This window comes from Parasteatoda tepidariorum, chromosome 9, assembly GCF_982258835.1.
Source record: "Parasteatoda tepidariorum strain Cologne lab strain chromosome 9, Ptep-v5.0, whole genome shotgun sequence".
Classification (NCBI taxonomy): Eukaryota; Metazoa; Arthropoda; class Arachnida; order Araneae; family Theridiidae; genus Parasteatoda; species Parasteatoda tepidariorum.
This window is the reverse complement of record NC_141763.1, coordinates 7342975-7367440: the sequence shown is the minus strand read 5'-3', so window position 1 is coordinate 7367440 and position 24466 is coordinate 7342975. Positions and strand designations below refer to the sequence as shown.

General features: G+C 31.0%; 1 protein-coding gene across 3 annotated transcripts in view; it reads right to left on the bottom strand.

Annotated features, from left to right (window-relative positions):
- Nucleotides 1-24466, bottom strand: part of LOC147803291 (protein crooked neck-like) — a 77898-nt gene that overhangs the window by 41615 nt on the left and 11817 nt on the right. For 2 of the 3 annotated variants that reach the window (XM_087150760.1, XM_087150761.1), the window contains exons 4-8: nt 24199-24290; nt 21546-21629; nt 16927-17168; nt 10545-10723; nt 4047-4208 (exon numbers count right to left, since the gene is read on the bottom strand). In XM_087150760.1, the coding sequence (XP_087006886.1) occupies nt 4047-4208; nt 10545-10723; nt 16927-17168; nt 21546-21629; nt 24199-24290 (759 nt within the window). The remainder of the gene's footprint in view (nt 1-4046; nt 4209-10544; nt 10724-16926; nt 17169-21545; nt 21630-24198; nt 24291-24466) is intronic. The other variant, XM_087150762.1, reaches the window with a different exon arrangement.

Sequence of the window (24466 nt, the reverse complement as noted above, 5' to 3'; positions counted from 1 at the left end):
GCATGGTCCGAGCAGCTAACGGCATATTGTGTTCAAGGAGAAATCCTGTGAACAATAGTTCGGTTCTAATTTATTGTAGATCAATAGTCGACGACACAAAATCGGAAATTTTTGCCAACTTTTTCATATTTGTATAAGCGGTAGCATGCTTGATTGTTTTCCCGTGTGAAATTATATCATACTTTCCACCATGTGCTATACTAATGCCTGTATTGCAAGCAATACATAATGCGTACGATGTCCCCTTTCTTGATTTTTTGATGAAATAAAATTCTTCACTATAATTGTCGCGAAAACACTGACTTCGCCGAATTTGTGACATTTTTTCAGATTACCACGTGGAAAAACAGTCAAAGCTTAACTCAAATCGAAGAGATGCATTCCGAGTAAACATTCAATAATGGTACGGTTGCAAGTAAAAGACAAGGAGTCAGGAAGCTAAAATTTCCTCTTGGTGTCTGTGAAGCGACCCGTATATACGTCATCAAATATACGAATGGAGCTAGAGGCGGAGCTAAGTGATAATGCGACGTGATTGGATTTCGCCAATCGGACATGGATCGCTTTAGAGAGTAAAAGAAAAAATTATGCTATGATGAAAAATCGGAACATTTTGACCCAAAATCGTATTATCGGAACAAGGCATAAAAATCGGAACAGTTCCGATAAAATCTGTACAGTTGGCAGCTATGACATAATCACGATAGAATAACTAGTTTCTGATAAATATTGCAGAGAAAATTACAAAAAAGCATACATTTTTTAATTTAAAAAAAGCACCTTTAAAGGCTTAAAAAAAAACGTTAATCAAAATAATACCTTTAAGCACGTTTTAAAAACGCTACCTATATGTATGGTACACTTTTGTGGCAAGTTTATTGTTAAGAATCATAATATCGGAAATTATTCAATTTCTATTTCAATCCATCAGATTTTTATTTGCAGTTAATTTCAATGCACTTTCTGTAATGATGATTGAGTAACAATTTTTATTGGGCATTTATTATGAAAAAAGACAAGTCTTACTACTTACAATTGTAAGAAGATGTATTTTAAAAAAACAAGCGCACACTTTTTCCACACACAGCGTAGTTGCCATGTCATGTGATGTGATCCATAATATGCAGACTCCTTTGTTAGGATTGACACCGCAAAAAGTAATCATAAGACCGAATGACGATATATCGAAAAATTTATTCATTTGAATAAGGTTTCGTCTTCATACATACATTTCACTGTACAGTATGGATTCATTTTATAAATAAGAGATTACATTTCTAACTAATTAACGATAATATATAAGCGAAGTGCTTAGTTTATCGTGTGTAAGAGATTATTCAATGTTCTCATCTGTTAAAAGGGCTATTCTACATTTAAAATATAAGTCTTTTTAGGTTTCGTTTTAAGATCCCTTTAATTCTACTTAGCTATTATTTAACATGTTTTATATATATATATATATATATATATATATATATATATATATATATATATATATATATATATATATATATATATATATATATATATATATATATATACAGTGAAACCTCCTGTTATGGACACTCCTGCAAAACGGACGCCTCTCAATACGGACATATTTTTAATTCCCCGGAAATCTTCTATGAATAAACCATTACGTACATTCTCCGCAAAGCGGACACTCCCGTAACCGGACGCGGACAGTCATTTCGATCCTGAAACGTTGTTTTTTATCTCTCCAAACTATACTACTACTACTACTTTTTCTAAATAAATTGCAAGCTAAAAAAATGCAACTTTTCGCCATTTTTAAAGCATGTAAATAAAACTTTTTGTCTTATCCATAACTAAAAATATTGTTAAGCTATTTCACCACCAAGAAATCAATCTTTCTCCTGTCACCTTGCCTTATCTTTGTAAAGAAAGGAGAGAAAATGGTACTGCACTCCTGAAATAATTCTGACATCGGCATCTTTTCATCTGGACCACACAGGTTATGAGACCCCTCAAGTTGAAATGACTTCTCTCAATGCTTCTTCGTCATAGAAAATTTCTTTAATTTTCTTATCAATTTGAAGACTGTATTTAACACAACTGGGGTGAAAAAAAGAGAACAGAAGTATAATCTTTGGGGTGTTTATATAAATGTAACATTTATTCAGACACTTGATAGCTGATCAATTGTGAATAATCATCTCCATAGGTCCCCATGACTTACAGGTATGCATTACTTTTTTTTCTGTGAATCATGGGAGGTTTATTTTCCAAGAAGGTATTAACCATGTTCCCTATCAAATGATAAGTAGGTGTAAGGGGATGTGAACCTAATAATTGAAACTGACAGAGGACAGTACGCTCCTATTTGGTATCATATGTCTAACTTGAGCATCTGTGCTAATAGGAAAATTATATTTATTAATCTGTAGCTACATCCAGAATTATGAATTTATATCAAACTTCTTTATATATTCTTTTTTATCTTTCTTATTGTTTAAATAAATATTCTTGTAGATATTTACAGTATCCTTGTAGATATTATTTAATTATTTCTACATCTTTGAGAATATTCTAAAAACAATTTACGGTGCCCTTCCCGTAAACGGACAACTCTCATAAACGGACAAATTTTTTGGTCCCATGAACGTCCGTTTAACGGAGGTTTCACTGTATATATATATATAGTCGAACCTCGATTTCACGAATTTTTCGATATCTCGAAGGAAAAAAAAATTCCCTTCAAATTTCCTATACACTCAATGTTAAACAAAAACTTGATTTCACGAAATTTTTTTTCTAATCCCTCGATAACTTGAATTTTTGTTTTGAAATAAAAATTCCCTTCAAATTTCTATACACTCAATGTTAAAAAAAACTTGATTTCAAGAATTTTTTTTTCTAATCCCTCGATAACTTGAATTTTTTCCCCTCCCATAGAAAGTGCAGATTTTTTTTCTAAAATTAAAAAAATATTTAAAAAATAATAATTTAAGAATGGCTGACAAGGCATGGAATGATGTGTCTTCCTCTACAATAATGAATGGCTTCAAGAAGTCTGGATTCATTAAAGATCACAAAAGTAGTCAAACAATCAATATCATTAATTCTACTGAAAACTACAACGAAAATGATTGGGACAGATTGACCGGACTCATGAAGCTTGATGACATGGAATTTCATGACTTTGTAAACGTAGATGATGCAGTAACAATGTGTGGTCAGTGGGATGACAATGATATTATCTCTCAAACGAAAGCTTCTTGTGAACTATCAGAAGAGGATGAGGATATCGAAGATTTTCTGAAACAAGCACTTTCTGCAGTGGACACCGTAAGGAGATTTATTGAGAGGCAGCTGAATATGTCAGAGGAAACATTTAAAGCTATAGTCCGCTTAGAAAGTGTTATAGACTAACTTTCTGACACATCTCTAAAGCAAACAATAATTGGATCTTTTTTTAAATGAAAGTGTAAAAAGTGTTTTTAGAATAAATATGGAATAGTAAATAAGGTATGTAAAGAGCATTTTTCTTTATTCTTCCATCGATAACATGCAATGTCGATACCTCGAATTTTTCTCCTCTCCCTTCAAGTTCGAGATATCGAGGTTTGACTGTGTGTGTATATATATATATATATATATATATATATATATATATATATTATACACATAGATTTCTGCTTATTAAAAAAAAATTCCTTTTCAGTCAATATATGAGGAAAAAATCAAATTAATTGCTATTATGAATAAAATTGGCATTTTATTACCTTTATTATAACGTAAATATTTAAAACAGAGTATGAGCGAAATTTTCAAACAAAAAATAAGCACTTTTCAAGCACTCAAAAAATATTTTTAAGCACTTTAAAAAAATATCATAATTAGATAGGGGTGGCAAGTTTGTGACAATTGATGGTTTTATTTGCTTGCAGTGACAATACGTCACCAACGACGAAATTAACAAGAAAAATAAAATTTTCTATCTCTATTAATGGCTTTTAGAAAACGAATATTGAAAATAAGCACCTTTTAAAAACGCTAAGCATCCTGCAAAACAAATTAATTACCTCCTCATATTGATATTTCCTTCTACTGACAATGACATTTTCAATGCCAGCCCGGTCACCATATTTCTTCTCATGGATGGTGTAGTTCTTAAACAGTTCTTGGGCTTTCTCCTTTGGTATGTTATCAAGGGCATACTTGTAAATAACCCTAACACGATCATGCTGTACAAAATAAAAGAAATAAATTATAAACTACACTCATGTCCATAAATTAAGGATAATTCAGAATCACACAGAAATCAAACTCTAAAATTAAAATTTCACTTGTAGAATTATCACACACATCCTGAAGAAGAATATGCAAATTACAGGAAACCACTAGATGACGCTGGTAGTATGGCACAATGACGAGAGTGTAAGAGAGGGGTATATAAGGAATGGTGGCAAAGAAGTAAAATTGTTCACAAGCGCTTTAAAAGCCTTTCAGTGCAATAACCGTATAGTTATGGCACAAAGGAAGCATTTGGGTGATTTTTTATGTGGCAGAATCATCGGACGACTGGAATGTGGATGTACCCAGCTGGAAGTATCCGAAGAACTTGGAATCACCCAGAGGGTCATCTCCAGGCTTTGGCAACGATTCCAAGATGATGGTAATGTGAGTAGACGTTACAGCACAGGTCGCCCCCGAGTTACAACACCGAATGAAGACCGGTATTTGGCAGTTACTGCCAAAAGAAACAGACTGAGCACAGCATAAGACCTGTCTCGTCAGCTCTCTTCAGCTACCAGTACGACAGTTTCAAGGCAGACCGTGTACAGACGCTTAGGGCACATTGGTGTATATACTCATAGGCCTGTCAGATGTGTTCCACTTACCGCAACTCACTGTCGCCTGCTGTAGAGAGCATGCATTGTGGACACCGCAACAGTGGTCTTGTGTGATGTTTTCGAACGAGGGCAGGTTTAGTTTGCAGTCTGATTCTCACCGGACTTTCATATGGAGGGAGCCAGGTACCCGTTACCACCAAGGAAACACCGTTACGGTGGTGCAGGATGGGTCATTTGGGGAAGAATTAGTCTTGGTTCCAGAATTGACCTGCATGTTCAGAGTGCAACGATGACGGGCTACATCTATAGCGATGTCATTCTGGAACAACATGTACAGTTGTTTCGGGGCGGCATAGGTGCTGAATTTCTGTTTATGGACGACAACGCTCGTCCTCACCGTGCAAACATTGTAGATGAATGCCTTCAATCGGAGGATATCATCCGTATGGATTGGCCAGCATACTCACACGACTTGAATCCAATAGAGCATGTGTGGGATATGCTTGGCCGATGAATTACCCGTCAACACCCTCCCGCCTGTCTACCGGACCTTTGGAGGGCATTGCTTGATGAGTGGTGTAATATTCCCCAAGATCAGATTGATAATTTGATACTCAGCATGCCTAGGCGTTGTACAGCCTGTATTGCATCGTCCGGGAGACATACTCCGCATTAACCATCATACTAACCATGTTATACTGTTTTTCGTAAATTTGCTCCAGGGAGTAAAAATTGCAATTTTTATTAATTATGTCAAACATATAGCATCTTTTTTGCTCTTTACAGTTTACAAATAGACTTTACAAATAAGTCAAATTTGTTTGGCTTCTGTCGCTTTCTGTGCCTGAACTTCATTATCCTTAATTTATGGACATGAGTGTAGTATAATTCTATATAAGTGATTAAAAAACATTCAAATTTTTCATGTCTAACAAGAAAATGTCCATAAGTTTTTTTTTTTGCTTCATAAAAGTTCCTCATTACCATTTAATTATTTTATACAATTTTCTTATTTATAATTCTACATAGCTGCCAGAAAAACATCCAGTAGATTTTATGAAACAATATAAATTTCATGATAATTGCTGCATAATGTACTAAATACTTTACACATAGGGTATTTTAGTGATTTTTATTGTTATCGAAATAGAAAAACTTCAATATTTTCCAGTTATGATTGACATTAAACATACTTGAAATGTTATGTATTGTGTTTAATCATAAGTTCGAATATTAACAGGCATGTAATTCATCAAAGCTAGAAGATTTTTTTAAAATTAATTTAAAAAGAGAGTTCTGAATAAAAAAAAGTTTTGAACTGATTTCTACAATTGAGGTTCGCTTCATTATGTATTAGTTAAGCTTATTAAAATATTCAAGCAATAATCAGTACAAAAATTCTATTTCAATAGGGATTTTCTTAGGCAATTTACCAAATTTTAGGGAATTTTCTAAAATCTACAAAAACTAGGAGAATTTTAATTAAACCAGTAGACCAGGAGAATTTTAATTAAACCAGTAGACCAGGAGAAACTGGCAAAAACCAGTAGTCTACTGGAAAATCCAGTAGAGTTGGCAGCTATGATTCTATATGAATTCAACTATAAAAAATTTCTTAATTTTTATTTATTTTAATTATTCATTTGCATTATTTCAGTTGTCAAAAACAAATGAACATTTGAAACTTTATCATGCTTTAGGTATATTAATATTCACGTTTTCTCTTTTAGTATGATCTATGGCTCTATAGTCCTGTCTCTTGTTTTTGCAGTTATTGCCCTTATTTCTTTAATGTGTAGTCATAGATTTGTCCATTAATGTTGAATTAAAATAGTTTTCAATTTTTAATCATTCGATTTTTGGATGTTTTAATATAATTTGTTTTCTAGAAAGTCGTTCATTCAGGGGTGATTGTGGGCCCAACTTAAAAATCTTGAACATTTCTTTAGTAAAATCATTCAAAAAATTAATATCCTTATAAATTTAAAACATTGAAATTTTCAAAACATGACATTACCAATGAATTATAATTAAAAATGAATAATTATGCGTAAGTTAACATTTATCTCTAATCACATTTATTATTCTACCAGAAAAAATATTTACAAATGAAAGAGATGCCAAGTATAAATGCTAGTTCGAATATTTTTAAATAAAATATACCAGAATTTTATATATAAATGTGATCGATGATTTCTTGAAACTTCTGGACTTTGGATTCCCTGAAACTTTCGGATCGCGGTTAGCGAAAAATCAGGATTTTTTCCGGAGTACAATCACCCCTGTTCATCCCAGATGAACCCCGATGGAGTAGCAAGATAAGTTTTTAACTTCACTTTTACTTGTGTGAAAACTTAAAATTAATAGTCGTAATTAGAATAATGAGAATCAAGACTAAAATAAATTTTTAAAAAATAACTCATATAAGAGTTTTTACACTTTTAAATGATATAGGAAGACCATTAAGTTTGTAATAAATCATAATCTCATTAGAATTTATTCATATCACATTCATAAGCAACTAAATAGTTAGTATTGAAAAGAAATACCAATAATGTATAAACAAAATATTGATGCTTAAATCATAATGATAATCTTTACTTTCATCATCATCATCATTGAAGTAACTATAAAGTAAAACTTTATAATCAAATTGGAATATTAAAAAATAACACGTTTAATAAGGCACATTTTTGAAAACATGTTATAACTAAGTTTGTCAAGAGTAGTTTCCCTTTTACACAGAACTCAATGTGTATAATTGAAACGTAAATACAGTCAAACCCCGCTATAGTGAATCTTCAAGGGACCGAAATTTTGGTTCACTATATCCGTTCCGCAGGCAATTTAACTAATGGCTCCCAAACTCCTCCCTTTACACATTATTTAAATAAATGACTGAAAAATATTATTTAGTAATGAAAAATGTGTTATTTTTTATTACTCTTCGTCTTACTTACAAAAAAAATAAAAATTAGTAATCTTTAGCTGATGAGCAATCCTGACAGAAAATCCATATTGATTCCACTGACACCTTACAGGTGCACTATCTTCCAGGGTTGGAAATATCTGCTTGGTTTGTTTAGAGATGGGAAAGTGAGATAAAAGAAGCTTATCGCTAAATTCCACTCTATAGATGGTTTTAAAAATCGGTATATGTATTTATTTTAAAGTAAAAATTTCAAACTTTTTACAAAAAAATGAAGAAAAAAATCAGTTGAAGACAGATAAAAGTTCATTATATCCAACTTCCTCACTTTTTTGGTTCACTATATCCACAAAAAATAACATTATACGTGTATAGCAATGCACAGGACCTAACATTTCGTTCACTATATCCGGGAGTTCACTATAAACCGTGTTCACTATAGCGGAGTTTGACTGCATGTATGTGTTGAATCTGTGCCAGATGACTAACTGAAATCCAAGGGAGAAGAAGTTTCTCCTTTATATATTTTCCTTATTATAGTTTGTCTACGGTAAGAACTCCCCCTTCCACTAAGTCTGAGGCCGTCTGCTGCTATGGAAACAAGAAAAGCGCATTTCAGGGAAGGTAGCTACTTTTCCCTCAAGAACTAACATAGTAGACCTGAAGAAAAATATTCCCTTTCTCTTGCCGACCCAAGCCAAAACCTCTCCTAAACAGTGACCCCACACACCCACTTGAAGTAGTTACACCACCTTACGGCCACGGATCCAGACAAATGGCATGGGGAGCGCCGTGATGGCTGAGGGGATAGAGCGATTGCCGTCCAACGCAGTGAACCGGGTTCAAATCCCACTCGATACTAATCCCTCATCCGGCTTGCACCGACCACGACCACAGTGCTGACATGAAATATCCTCAGTGGTAGACGGATCACGGGTTAGAGTCCCTTTGCCGTCAGGCTAATCGTGGGAGGTTCTCGTGGTCTTCCTCTCCATGTAACGCAAATGAGGGTTAGTTCAATCAAAAAGTCCTCCACGAAGGCAAATTTCTCCCAATACTTGATCCAGGAGTTCCCTTGTCTTCCGGATTGGGTTCAAAATTACAAGGCTACAGCGTTGAACATGAGTGGTCGTAAGCCCAAAAATTGAGTCGGCTGTTCAATGTCGGTTATAAAATAAAATGGCATGGGGAGTTCTTACTCCAGACAAACTATAAATGTGTTTCTTTACATTTGTGACCTGCTATGATTATATCAGGAAGATGTTCAAACATTGAGATAATATAGAACTGGCCACATTCTACAGAGTTTTTAATGTACTTTAACCAGGCAAGTCATGACGATGCAGATCTGTCAGCATATTTTAAAATATTAATAAGTTTGAACATAAGTTCACTTTTTTTTAAACTAAAATCTTTCTTCTTTATCACTTTTGTTTCACAACAACCATTTTTTTTTATTACTAATCTTTTTTTTTTTTAACTACTTTCATCTAAAATTACTGAAGCAAGTAAACATTTTGAAAAATCACATAGTATCTATTTAACTGCTTTAGGGGTGATTGTGAATCCAACTCAAAAATCCTAAAAATTTCTTGAGTAAAATCATTAATGACGCATTTAAAAAAAAATTATTGTCTTTATAAATTTAGAGCATTGCTACTTTTAAAACATGAAATTCTAAATAAATTATATGCAGCATAATTTAAATGAATAATTATGTATAAGTTTACTTTTATCTCTAATCACATTTATTATTCTAATAGAAAAAAATATTTACAAATGAAAGATGTGAAGTATAAATTCCAGTTCTAATATTTTTAAATAAAATATACAAGAATTTTTATACATAAATGTGATTGATGATTTCTTGAAATTTCTGGACCTAGGATTTCCGGAACGCGGTTAGGGTAAAATGCCGAATTTTTTCAAAGCCAGGGTATCTGCTACATTTTAGATTTTCAAATTCATGACATTTCATGACTCATTCCAAGAATTTTTCATGACTTAATGAAGTTACTATTTTCTCCAACAAAAACACAACAATAAATTTAAAAAAGCTTTACAAAATAATTCATTGAAATGATAGGTATAATCAAAACTTATACTCTGCATCTTCATATTTACAGATTTTAAATACAAAAAAAACAGAGCAAAGAAAGAATTGAAGCAATAAAATAGCTGAAAAAAATACAAAAGCGAATAATTTTTTTCTCCTTTTTTTTCTGCAGAATTACATTCTAAAGATACTTTTCTTGTTCATCGGAAAGGAAAATAATACTCCAGATTTTTCTGCTCTCATTTCGGAATAGAAAAACTTGCCAATGACTGGCTTGCCTTCAGCTAAAATTTTAAATTGATAAAATAAAAAATAATTACAAAAATTCAGAAATCACAGACATTTAAAAGATAATTCGCTCTAGAAATTATGTTTTTTTTCTTTCATTTTTTGAAAGAACACCATAATTTTTTAAAGAACACGATAAAAACATTTTATATTTTAATCAAATATGACTGTGAGTGGGGATTTTGTTACACATTCAGATATTCGGAACATCATGAAATTGGGGAAGGGGAGGGGATTCCATTTTAAAAATTAGATTTTTCGGAGACCTAAATTCATGACTTTTCATTATTTTTTTAAAAAATAGTTAAAATCATGACATTTCATGACAAATTTTGTTCAATACCTAAATTCATGACTTTCCAGGTGTGCAGATAACCTGAGAGCACAATAACCTTTGCCTCTTAAAATGCAAATAATTTTTTTAAATATCTTAAATAAAAAGTCATGCCTTTACCTCCCTTTGGTTTTCTTCAAATTTAGCAAAAGCAACAAAGAGTTTCTCATCCATGAATTCTTCTCCATAAAAGTCCACAGATCGTTCATAAACAGTTCTCGCTCTGAGGATAAATCCGTTCGTCTCTTCAAATTTGGCAAACCTTATCCAATTCTTCACATCAGGATGACAAATTACAAGTGAAAATAAAGTTAAGGACTGACATATAGCATCAAATATTTTAGAAAGAGATATTCTGAAAACCAGTGGTCGGAGCTAGCCTGCAACTTTTTTTCGTGGTTAGTAGATTTGTGTAGTACAGGGATGGCGAACCAATGGCACGAGACACAATATTTTGAGCACGCCACTGATCATAAAGTTTACTATGATGCATATTGACAATTAAATTAGAATTCGCAAAAAACAAACAAGAAAAAAACAATTATTAACAAAAAAATTAACAATTAATGCCAAAAGAAAAATAATAATAAAAAACAAGCTAAGAATAAATAACTAGCAAAAAAATAATAATAATAAAATAACAGTCCTGCTTAAACTAACATTTTACATCCAAATGTAAGTTATTTGTCATCTAATCTGCAACAACAGAAGTCACACTCTAAGTTGTTACTTTAAGTTGAACAACGCGTATAACTGAGACATTGCAAAATGTGTTTTTTTTTTCTTGATTATAAATAGTTTTGAGTTGATACTATTTTGTATTATTATTTTTTCAATAATCGAGAAGTCAAAATTATTTGCCGGCACGTCTATGACCACATTAAAATTTTTTTTTTAGAAAAAATGGCACGTTGGTGCATAAAGGTTCGCCACCCCTGGTGTAGTACTTTTTAAACAGGGTGCGTAGCCAAATTATTCAACAAAAAATAAGCACTCAAAAAATATTTTTAAGCACTTTAAAAAAATATAATTCCGCAGAGTGGAAAAGTTTTTGACAATTGACTGTTTTATCTTGTTTTAACTGTCATGTCAAAGAACCTTTTGGCATTGTTTTTGACAATTGTCAAAAATTATGAAATTTCAAATCATGTAAAACGAATGGCGTTTTCTTACGCTACGGACTGGCAATACACCGAAATAAATTAAGGTTGAATTAATTGTGAAAATGCTGAATAGAACAACGGAAACTGTGTCTTTTCGCATAATTCGAAGTGAAAATCAACATAGTAAACGAAAAATATTATTCTGAAAGAGGGAGAATTAAGCACTTTTCAAAAACTCCCAATGAAAAAAAGCACCTTTAAGGACTTTTAAAAAACGAAAATCAAAAATAAGCACCTTTAAGCACTTTTTAAAAACACTACGCACCCTGTTAAAAAAAGTAGAATAGCGAGTAATGTGATATAAAGAAAAAGTAGTTTGTAGCAATTAGTGGCAACTACTGACAGACTAATAAACAGAACAATCCTGTTTTTAAAATAAATTCTTACAATAACACTTGTATTATAGTCTTACTCTTTTTTTAAAAAAATAAGAATAAAAAAGGATAGGCCCAGTGGACAAATGCAAAATTTAGCCGACAATTTTTAATATTTTGAAGGCTGATCCAGAAGATATTAATAAACTATACTGCTTTTTAAATTTATTACAATGTTTTTTTTTCTTCACCAAATCATTAATTTTAAAGTTAAAATTATTTAAACGGCATAAATTTTGCACAGTTATCAAAGAATTGATTACATGAACATATGAAAGACTTGAGGTGATAAGTCAAACTTTTTGTAAAAATATGTCATTTTTCAGAGTTGCCACTCAAATCAGGAAGAAAATAAAATTTCCTGTGTTTTCTCCGTACATGTTATACACAATATATTATGAAGAAACAGCTATTACTGCAGGGTAGTCACAGAAAAAAAATGAACAAAATAGTTGCCTAAATAAGAACAAAAATTCAGCAAAAATAAGAGAAAAATTTTATTAAATGACTTAATTTTCATATACCATGATCCATTTAGTCAAGCTGGTGGCAAATATGATAATTTTTATAGAAATGGTAGTATTCTAGCAATAAATTTTTACATAAAAAAAAATTATATTTGCAGAAAATTAAATACTTTTAATTACTAGAATTTATTCAAAAATACTTTTTCATTAAAACAAAACACACTAATTTTAAGAAACTTTCTCTTTTATCAATAATTGATTTAGCATATACAGTGAAACCTCCGTTAAGCGGACATTCATGGGACCAAAAACTTTGTCCGTTTATGAGAGTTGTCCGTTTACGGGAAGGGTACCCTAATAACGAAATTTAACACCGTAAATTGTTTTTAGAATATTCTCAAAGATATAGAAATAATTAAATAATATCTACAAGGATACTGTAAATATCTACAAGAATATTTATTTAAACAATAAGAATGATAAAAAAGAATATATAAAGAAGTTTGATATAAATACATAATTCTGGATGTAGCTACAGATAAATAAATATAATTTTCCTATTAGCATAGATACTCAAGTTAGACATATGATACCAAATAGGAGCGTACTGTCCTCAGTCCGTTTCAATTATTAGGTTCACATCCCCTTACACCTACTTATCATTTGATAGGGAACATGGTTAATACCTTCTTGGAAAATAAACCCCCCACGATTCACAGAAAAAAAAGGTAATGCATACCTGTAAGTCGTGAGGACCTATGGAGATGATTATTCACAATTGGTCTGCTATCAAGTGTCTGAATAAATGTTTCATTTATATAAACACCTCAAAGATTATACTTCTGTTCTCTTTTTTTACCCCAGTTGTGTTAAATACAGTCTTCAAATTGATAAGAAAATTAAAGAAATTTTCAATGGGGAAGAAGCATTGAGAGAAGTCATTTCAACTTGAGAGGTCTCATAACCTGTGTGGTCCAGATGAAAAGATCAAAAGATGCCGATGTCAGAATTATTTCAGGAGTGCAGTACCATTTTCTCTCCTTCCTTTACAAAGATAAGGCAAGGTGACAGGAGAAAGATTGATTTTTCGGTGGTGAAATAGCTTAACAATATTTTTAGTTATGGATAAGGCAAAAAGTTTTATTTACATGCTTTAAAAATGGTGAAAAGTTGAATTTTTTTAGCTTGCAATTTATTTAGAAAAAGTAGTGTCCGGTTTGTAGAGATAAAAAACAAGGTTTCAGGTTCAAAATGACTGTCCGCGTCCGGTTACGGGAGTGTCCGCTTTGGGGAGAATGTACGTAATGGTTTATTCATAGAAGATTCCCGGGGAATTAAAAATATGTCCGTATTGAGAGGTGTCCGTTTTGCAGGAGTGTCCATAACTGGAGGTTTCACTGTATATATAGTGTGAAAAGTGATTACTCAAATTCAAAAATCATGCATCGTAATATCATATTAAAAATTGGGCTTCTTAAAATTGCGCAGAATTTTGTAGCAATAACCGTTGAAAAGGCGATTGAGAAACAAAATAAACTTACGACAAAATTTGTGCAAATTGAATGCATTAAAAAGTGATGACTCAAATTTGCAATCTAAAATTTTTCATTCTTTAATGTTTTAATTATTTATTTAATATTTTTAAATTTAATTTTACTTTACATTTTTTATCTTTTAAGAAAGGAAATTCAGTGTGTTCAGAAGATTTCGCGAGCTGCAAGTTTTCAACCCAATTTATTCTAAAAAAACATTCCAATTTATGCTAAAAAAACATCGCTAGGAGTACAGGAAAGTCTCCTTTTCCTGAAAATAATTGCTTTTTTTTTTAGCCTTTTCAGGCAAAAAATGTTGTCATAGTCGCCTCATGCTGAAAATAGTTGTAAATAGTTACATTTCAGTCGCCTGTGGCAATCCTGTTACTGTGTTCTTGCATCAGCTATAATTGGGGATAACTATAGTAATTTTAATGGAGGGAAAAACTTAGAGGAAAAAGGGTACAGCTGAATATACATACATCAGGGATCTGTCTAGGGCATATTTACTACTGTTTCGCAGTACTTTCACAAATGCAATGGTAATTTCACAAGATACTTTTAAAAAAGCAAGTTTTAAGATTCTCCTGTGTGCCTCTTAAAATATTGTTTTTGTGTCCCTCTAAAAAAACGATAAATCCTGGGTTAATTTTGCACCTCGACTGGCAATGGAACCCTCTGGCACGGCTGAAAGCCCATATATACCAAGACGGAAAAGAGTAAAAACTAGTAACAGATAAATGTAATTTTTTAATTTTTTTTCGGGAATCATAAAAATCTATAACTACCAATGGTTTTTAACGGATACAATTTTTATATTGAATTGCTTCTTCGCCCAGAAAAAATTAATTACAGTGATTGTTTATTGTTAAGACTAGATAAAATTCTCTTGAATATTATCTAATATTGAAATAGTTCTACCAGTATTTTCTCTTTCCCGTCTCGCTTTCAGGCCTGCCTTCTGGCGGATTGCTATTATGACGTAATAGAAGAATTCACTTCCCACCCTGTTTGTAACAACACTTTTCTTTCCCCATGATTTTTCAAAAATGAAACGACGATGCTCTCCCTCTGCGAACTTCACAGGAAGTCGAAATTCGAAATATTATCTCAAACATTATTCTAAATTAATTCTAAAAGACCTTTTCTATGAAATGTTTTTTTTTTCCTCTTTGAAACTTTTTTCTGTATAACCTAGTCAAAAATTTTCTCATAATGAAAATAACTTTAAGTGCTAGTACTGTTAAACGCATGATTATATTTTATTCAAATTGAAATTTAACTATAGACAATGATTTTTAAATTTGGATAAAATTTTTAAGCTCAAAATTTTACAACAGCAAAATAGTTTCATATATAATATTATATAGTTTTATATATAATATTATAGAGTTTCATAATATATGGGGGAAAATATATAAAATTTTAGCAGTTATAAATGGTTTTTATTTGTAGTGACAATATTTGAAAATATTTTCTTACTTTACAATATTTTTGTGTTGTTTTTTTAATATAATTTTCAATTTTCACAAATTATGTCTAAATTTTCACAAAATAGGCAGCTCTTAAAAAAAACCTAGTCAGACCCCTGAGTATAACTGAAATACATACCCTCCAACTTATGAGGATTTTGAAAATAATTCTTTCTAGTGGTAGCGAACCAAAGTAAAAATTTTTAAAGCAAATGGATCTCTCATAAAACTTTTATCAGAACTTAAGAATCTAGCCATATGGCCTGCACTTTTATAAGTAATAGTGAACAAGTTATGCTAAAATTATTTTTTTTTTAAATATTAAGACATTAATTTTGCTACCGTCTGAAAAGAAGATTTCTGAAACTACGGAAATTCCGTAGCAGTTGGAGGGTATGGAAATATCATCCTTAAATATCCTACAGGTTACACTTTGAGTGGTCACAATTTTTTAAAAGATGAAAATAAGAAACAAAATTAATTGTATTTTCCAGGTTTTCCCTGAAGAGTGGCAACCCTTTTTTAAAAGTGAACTAACCTTTAGTTTTGTTTCCACATAGGTTTTAAAGTTTCAATACAAGTGTGCAAGTTATAACAGTACATCTTATTGCCCCCAAAGAAATTGTGGCATTTTCCATCTAAAACTACATTTCACTTATAAGTCTAATTTTTCCCCTTAACCATTTCCCTGTCATTCTGGTCTCAAGCCCTTCATTCACAGTGTTTTAGAGCTATCAAATTTATTATAATATCACTTAACTTTTCAATCATTATTAAACAGAAATAACAGAACAGAAATATACAGAACAGAAATATAACAGAACAGAAATATAAATATAAAAGAAATAATAAAAGAAATCTTCTCAGAACATAAGTTAAATTTATTTTTTCTTATTAAAAATCTAGGTTATAAACAATAAAGATTATTTTATATATTGTTATTTGTCAAGTCATGCCTATTTGTACAGTTTCAAATTACTGAGAATCAAATTAGAAATTAATTATAATTATTTTCTTGAAATTTCGCTTTTTACTTATGGCTCTTAGATTAATAGTGATTAGTTTTGAACATCAATGCTCAAAACAGCTTGAGTGCCATATTTAAAATATTGATGTATCATATGAAGTGTCCGAAAAATCAGTTAAGAAATACGACAAATTAAACTATCCAGCTCACTTCAAAAATATTGAAATCAACAATTTAATAAATAAAGCTAAACAACGCGAAAAGTAAAATAAACAGATGTAAAATTGTTTGGACACTCTTCAGTATCCAAACACAGAATAATGAAGAAGGTCCGGGTGATGCTGGTCAATAAGTACCCCTACCAACTAAAAAAAAAAATTTCTTCTTTTTTTAAAAAAACTTAATTTTTATAGTTAGCATGTTGAGCAATTAAAAGAATTTCATTGTTTTGCTGGGAAAAAAAAGGTTCAAAATTAAAAACAAAAAAATTCTTTGTAGATGTCTGATTAAATAAAATAAAAGGATATAGCGTTTGTAAATCTCTCGAGCACGTTCAATTTCTTTGAACCTCAATTCAAACTTGATGTAGATGAGCCAGGCTTGCTCGTCTGGCTGCAACACCATCCATCTCTCAAACACTTGCCTGGCACTTGCAACTTTGTCCAGCATTTGTTCCATGTAGATGTATTTGTACCAGAACTGGCTCACTCGGGGAAGAATAGTGACCGCACGGTCAAAAATATTGCGAGCATGATTTACTTGGCGATGCCTAGAAACGGTAACTAACAATTACAAAGCAGGAAAAGCAAGATTACAAAAAAGGAAGAGCAAACAAAAATTTTTGCAATTTTTATCATTAATATTTAGTGTTACCATAGCTGCCAACACGGATAAGAAAAACTCAAGTAGATTTCATGGAATAATATAAATTGCACGAGGAAAACACAGGGAAATTTATACAGGGTGCGTTCTGAAAGTAATGCACATGATTTTATTGTGACTATTGATAGCAGCGCACCCAGATTGGGCAAAAAATGTGGTGGGGGTTTTGTCCTTCCAAACAAGCCTAGTCTCAAATTGTTCCGAGCAATGGGAGAGGTAGGACGTGTCTTCACGCAAAGTCTTTTTTCGATTGAGTCACGGCGTGATAGAGTGTTCGTTTGCTGGAACCGTGGTACACGATAAAGTTTTGTGTGCAACTTGGAAATAATGCGACGGAAAATCATCACATACTTCAAGACGACTTTAAGGAGGAATGCATTCCGAGATCTCAGTGTGGAAGGTGGCACAAGGCCTCCAAGAAGGGTCGGGAGAAGGTCATCGACGAGCCTTGTTCTGGACGCCCAACAACAGCCCAACCCGATGAAAATGTCCAGCATGAGCGTGAAGTTATGAAATCAGACAGTCGGTTAAACATTCAGGTAATCGCTTGCATCCTAAACTTGTCAAAATGTGTGGTAAATGGGATTGTGACGGAGGATTTGCAAATGCGAAGGGTCTGTGCAAAGCTTGTGCCGAAGGTGTTGACGGAGGAGCAAAAAGAAGTTCGAGTTTTGCGCAGTGAAGAATTGCTGGAATTGATGAGTTGGTGCCCCAGCCTCCCTATAGCCCTGACTAGGCACCGTGTGACTTTTTCTTGCTCCCCCGACTGAAACGAGAGCTGAAGGAACGCACTGGGAGTCGGTTAAGAACATCCAAGCTCATGTTACAATGTTCCTGAGAGGCATTCCTGTCGAGGAGTTCCAGAGTGGCAGAATCGTCTCCGCAAGTGTATTGATGCACAGGGGAACTATTTTGAAGAATTTTAACCATTTGTACAAATAGGATCAATAAATCTATTTTTCCCAGAAAATGCACATTACTTTCAGAACGCACCCTGTAGTCATCAAAATAGAAAAACTGCAATATTTTCCACTTATGATGGACATTAAACAAAACATGACAGAAATGTTATGTATTATGTTTACTCATAATTTCGAATATTAATAGGCATTTAATTCATAGAAGATGGTTAAAAGATTTTTTAATCAATTTAATCTAAATAAAAATAAACTGAACATTTTAGAATAAAAAAAGTTTTGAACTGATTACTATTAACATGGATTGCTTCTTTATGTATTAGTAATACTTATTTAAATATTCTAGCAAGTAAACAATAATCTGTACAAAAATTTTATTTCAATAGTGATTTTTTTAAAGAAACTGACTCAATTTTAGGGAATTTTCTAAAATGTACAAAAACCAGGAGAATTTTAATTAAACCAGTAGACCAGGAGAAACTTGCAAGATCCAGTAGAGTTGGCAGCTATGTGTTACTAATTTACCGCCCACAAATTTTAACACCATATTCATATTTCCATATTTATATTTAAAAGTCTGAAATTTAATATTATATAATAAAGACTTATAACCAGTTTCTCAAACTTTTAACAAGAGCATTGATATATCATGCACAATATCTGACATTTAATAATAAAATTTTTTTTTTATTGCTTAACAAAAGGTTAGCAATATAAGATTTTAACTACATAAGATTGAATTACAATGCACAAAAACATAAATATTACTTAACATATGAAAGTGACCATTAGTAAGATTATACATAATGGACAAAACTTAAATATAACTAGTGGAAATGAATGAATCCCTAAATAAACAGCATTTAACAATCAAAGGATTTAATGCTAGTCTTTATGTATAAAAACTAAACTCAGTGGCACAACAGCCCATAGAGGGCCATGGCCTACTATGCTCATCTCAGTTTTCTTGATCTTGGGATCTGGGGTGTAGAAGCAGGTGCTCCGGTTAGGTGGTCACCTGAACGCGAAATCCAAAGTGTTTAGTTCACAAGCATGCTTGGTACTCATTTTGTACTATAACCGTTTCATTTTAATTTTAGTTCTTGTTTAAACCCTATAAATTTCCACTAATTAAAATATTTAATTTAAATTTATATTACTCACTAAAATATGTATTTAATTTTATTTTTATTCTTTCATTCTATAAGCAATTTAGTTTTTTTCCTTCCGTTCGATGTTTTGTTTGTTTATAAATGAACTTTAGTATGATAAAGAAAAAAAATTCCTATAATGCTTATACAGTAGGGAACCGATTATCCGGAACGATCGGGACCATCTCTATTCCGGATAACTGATTTTTCCGGTTTTCTGAATCGCTACAAAAAGCCGTTTTTTTATTGTTAAACCCAACTAAAAAAAAAAAAAAACTATTTGGAAATAATCTTAAAAAGAAGAAAAAACGATGAAGTAATACACTAATGATTATTTCCAAAATGATGGTAAGGTAAGCATCTTTCAAAAAAGAAAGAAAAATCCTAAAATCTTATGAAGAAAAAAACATTTTTTTTAAAAAAATGGCGGGAAAATGTATCGAATTTTGTTCCGGTTTTCTGATTTCCGGATAACGGGTTCTGTACTAGATATACATATTTTTTAAATTTTTTTTAATAAAAAGATATTTAAAAAAAATCTTTTTTTTCATTTTTGAATGATTTTTTAAAATAAGTATTACTTTTCTAAAAATGTATTACTAAGTTTACTGATAAAAGAAATTTAGTGCGAAGAATATATTTTTTATTTATTTAAAAATGTTCGATTATGACCACATTTGAGTCAGCATGTCTAAGTATGAATGCTGCCCTTCTTTAGTCTAACTGATGTGAAAGTGGCACTTTACGCAAATAAAGGTTGTACATTGTTTTTATTAGTAACATTAGAATACGTTTAAAAAAAAGTTTAGAATGATGAATAAAGTCATTGAATGTTTATTTTCTCTAGTTTTTTATATAGGTATGGAAAAATGCATGATAGAAAATTGTTCCCTTTGATAATTTTCAACATTTCAAAACAAAACAAAAATTGTGAAAAGGAAGAAAAAAAGACAAAAACTATTTTTGTGAATAAAACAAAAATATAAACGAGGTGAAGTGGTAATAATATCTACTTTCTATTTCAGGGTGGCCGCTCAAATTTCCCTGATTTTTCCAGGTTTTCAAGGTAAAAATCCTAAACTTTCCAGGTCAATGTGCTTTTTTCCCCTCATAAAGTTTAGGATGGGTACAAGAAAAGTGTCAATATTATAAAGTATTTTATTTAAAATATTATTTTTTTAATGTTATTTTATCATCTTTGATTCACAGCAATTGTGATCACAATCACAGGTGATTGTGAGCCCCAGTCAAAATTCTGGAAAATTTCTTAAGTTAAAAAAAAAATAAAGAAATAAAAAATAAAAAAAATGAAAAATTTAAACAAGGTTTTTTTCCTTTTTCTCATTATTTCTCAGTTTGCTTAAAATATAATTAAAATTTTACGCATACCTATACCATTTACACATACCTATGATGACCTGGAGAAGTAATTAAAATTTAGAAATATGTCTTTCTTTCATGAGTTTATGATTATAAAAAATTAATATTAATCACGAATATAAGCTTATGAAGTATCCCCTTCCTTACAAACAAATAAAATAAATTGTGTTTTTAAGTTCCACCTTTGAAAATTTGATTTCCAGAAACTTCTGTGATCAATGATTTTTCGAAACGTCTGGACCTTCGATCTTCGGAAACTTCCGGAACACTGTTAGCGAAAATTCCGGAAATCCGGATTTTTCCGGAGCACAATCAGCCCTGCTCACAGGATAGAGTGGTCTCAGGTCACCTTACGGGAATGAGGTGACTTGGAAAGGTTCTCTATTCTTTAAAAAACCATGGGAGACCATCAATGAATCAAATTTTGATGCAAGCAAAATATTGATAAGTTGATGGTTTTTCAACTGTTTTGGCAATAAATTTTCCTCTAAAAGTGGGTATAACGGTTGGTAAAATAATTTTAATTAAGAAAATTAGTAAATAATTTAAATTCGTAAAATTAAGACAAATCAAAGAAAAAATTCCAGCTTTTCTTTAAAAAATCCCTGATTTTTCCAGGATTCTGTCAAAATTTCCCTGATTTTTCCAGTATAAAAAAATTCCCTGATAATTTCAGGTTTTCCAGGTGGGTGGCCACCCTATATTTTTTAAAAGCTTCTTTCCATTTTCTTAAAAAATACTCTAAAATGTCTTTTTTCCAAACTTTTTAGGATAAAATATATGATAAAATTTTTTTATTTTAAAATTATAACTTACTTCATTTCCATTTCAGCATATTTCAGCCATAAGGTAACATTTCTGTGTTCAACTGCCAAAGCTCTTTCGTAAACAGAACGAGCCCTGAAAAAAAAATTATAAAATTAAGGCATAGAGCTAAAAATATAATAGAATTGAAGTGTATCTACCGCTACAAAAATACAATTCCGATTCCCTAGTATATAAAACATGTTAACTCGATTCTATAGTGGAATATCTTTTCATAGATGAAAGTTGACATTGTGGATGATTACTAGCCCCACATTGGTGACACCCATGGGCGCCACTCTAAATATATTTCAAGACGGAACTTATTTTTTTGATAAATGAACACAATCTGGAATTATTTACCAGAATTTTCAGACATTTACAGTTCAGCGACTAAAGAATGCATCTTTCTATAATAAGAACTTATATATTATAATTATCAAGTTTTTTTCCTTCCATTTCATTAATTTATTTTTCAAAGCAAACTAGATAAAAATAACAGCTAACCTCGTACAGCTTTTTACATCAACTACTGAATAATAAACAACTAATTTTTTCTAAGCTATACATATCTCTATTTATTTTTTCACTTCATCATTATTTAATTTTTGTCCAATCTCTATAATTTCTACTTTTGTTAAAAAATAATAATCTCAATTTAACTTGGGTCAGCAATAAAAAATGCTTGGGAAAAATAAATACAAAAAAATTTAGATACAATAATGGTACAAATTTTGTTTAAGCAAGCAACCGTTGAAGTTCAATCTCATTTTTTCATTAATGAGCTACATCATTACTTGATCATTTCACAGTAATTATAAAGATTACCAATGTTTACATTAAAACGCAATTTTTATTTTTAATTAACAGCAAAAATTTGTTACATTTTTAAGGAAATACATAAATTTTAATATTAAAAACAAATTGAAAAGAGATATTAATTTATGAAACTTCATCTACTGATTTTCTTTCAAGACTGATTTCAGTCCCCAGGACTGAAGAGTGGCACCCTTGGTGACACCACAGTTTGTGAAAACCCAATCCAGTGTTTTCACTACAACGCGAAAATCTCGCATATTTTTTTCTTTTCTCGCATTAAAAAATGATTACCGCGAGAAATTTGCGCATTTTATAAATCAATTCGAAAATTCGCGAACTTCTCACATTTTGGAAGAAGCTTCGAATTACGCCATTTAGAATAAAATCCGTTTCGCTTTTCTTCCTGAATCTTTCATTATTTTCAACATCTGCCCCATTATCTAGCTTCACTATTTACCAGTATTGTTTAAAACCTTTTCGAACAACAGAACACAACCCCTCTGAACCAAGGAACGCCTTTCAAAACACATTTCTCTGTAACCACGTGTTTACCGCAGGTAAGGTTTCTTCATGTAAGACATTCAAATTTTTTATGCACTTATGTAAGATGGAGAAATACCTTGTAAAGGCAAAATCTTCTGTGATGATGCACCAAAAATATTCAATGCTTTAAAAAAATAGAAGACGTTAAAAATGTATTATAATTAAAGAAATTTTTTTTTCAAGAGTTTTTGTGTTTTTTAAGTTTTTAGAAATCTCACTTAACTTTTTGAAATGTCACCCTGTTTTTGAGAAAGGGTGAGAAATTCTCACCCATTTTTTTTCTATGATGAAAACACTGCAATCATTAGAACGGAAGCTATTCCGGAAGATATCTTTTTTATTTCGTGCACTGTTCTTACCATTTATTATATGGTATACTCTTTATATTTAATTGCATGCCTAATTCTTGTAATTATTATCCATTTTGATTATTCAAGATATAATCTGAAATAATATGAAAACTGGCCTATATTTCCTTTTTTTACCTATACCACTTAATTTGAAATGCCTCAATATGAAAACTATACTCGCAATTGCACAAACACTAAAATAAAATCATATTCCCCAATTTCATCATTCTGTTTCAACTAGAGCTCAACTAGATTTAATTACTACCCAGATTCAATAAACAGGGAACTGCTTTCTTTATTTTTCTACATATATTTATCTTCAATATGATCATTGACATAATTATTTTCATTTTAGCATAGAAGACAGCAATAATATGACAATTGACCTAGATTTCCTTTTTTTTATGTATACCATTTAATTTGAAATGCCTCAATATGAAAACTATCTTTAATGTGACAGTCTAAGCAACTTAATCTTTTAAAAGTTTTGTTCGAAAATCAGAATATCAATAAATTAGATTGGTTTACTCGATTACTCGCTCAACTAGATTTAATTAGTACCCAGATTCAATAAAAGGGGAGCTTGTTTCTTTATTTTTCTTAATATATTGTATCTATTTATCTTCAATATGATATACTTATTTTCATTTCAACATAGAAGACAGCAATATGACAATTGACCTAGATTTCCTTTTTTTTTACGTATATCATTTAATTTGAAATACCTCAATATGAAAACTATCTTTAATGTGACAGTCTAAGCAACTTAATCTTTTAAAAGTTTTGTTCAAAAATCAGAATATCAACAAATTAGATTGGTTTACTCGATCTGTAGACTGGAAACGAATAGTGACTTAATTTCTTTTTATTTTATTGATTCATTGGTAAATTTCATAACGAATGAACTGTTAAATCAAAAGAACTGTTTAGAAAGAATAAAAAATCAAAGATACCTGTTGATCTCTTTTTGACTTTCTTCCCAGTTGGCATACTTTATCCAATTGCTGATATTTGAACGATTCTTTCTTATATTATCTTCAAATGCCTACAAAAGAAAAAACTTAAAATAAGAATTTTAAAAGTTATTTAAATTTTATGTAAGTGCAATTCAAAGATAAAGGGAAAAATTCAAAATGTAAATGTAAAGCTAAAAAAAAATATAAAGCTTGTCCAATCAGAAATCAGTACATGGCACAACTATATTATACTTATTTTCAGGGT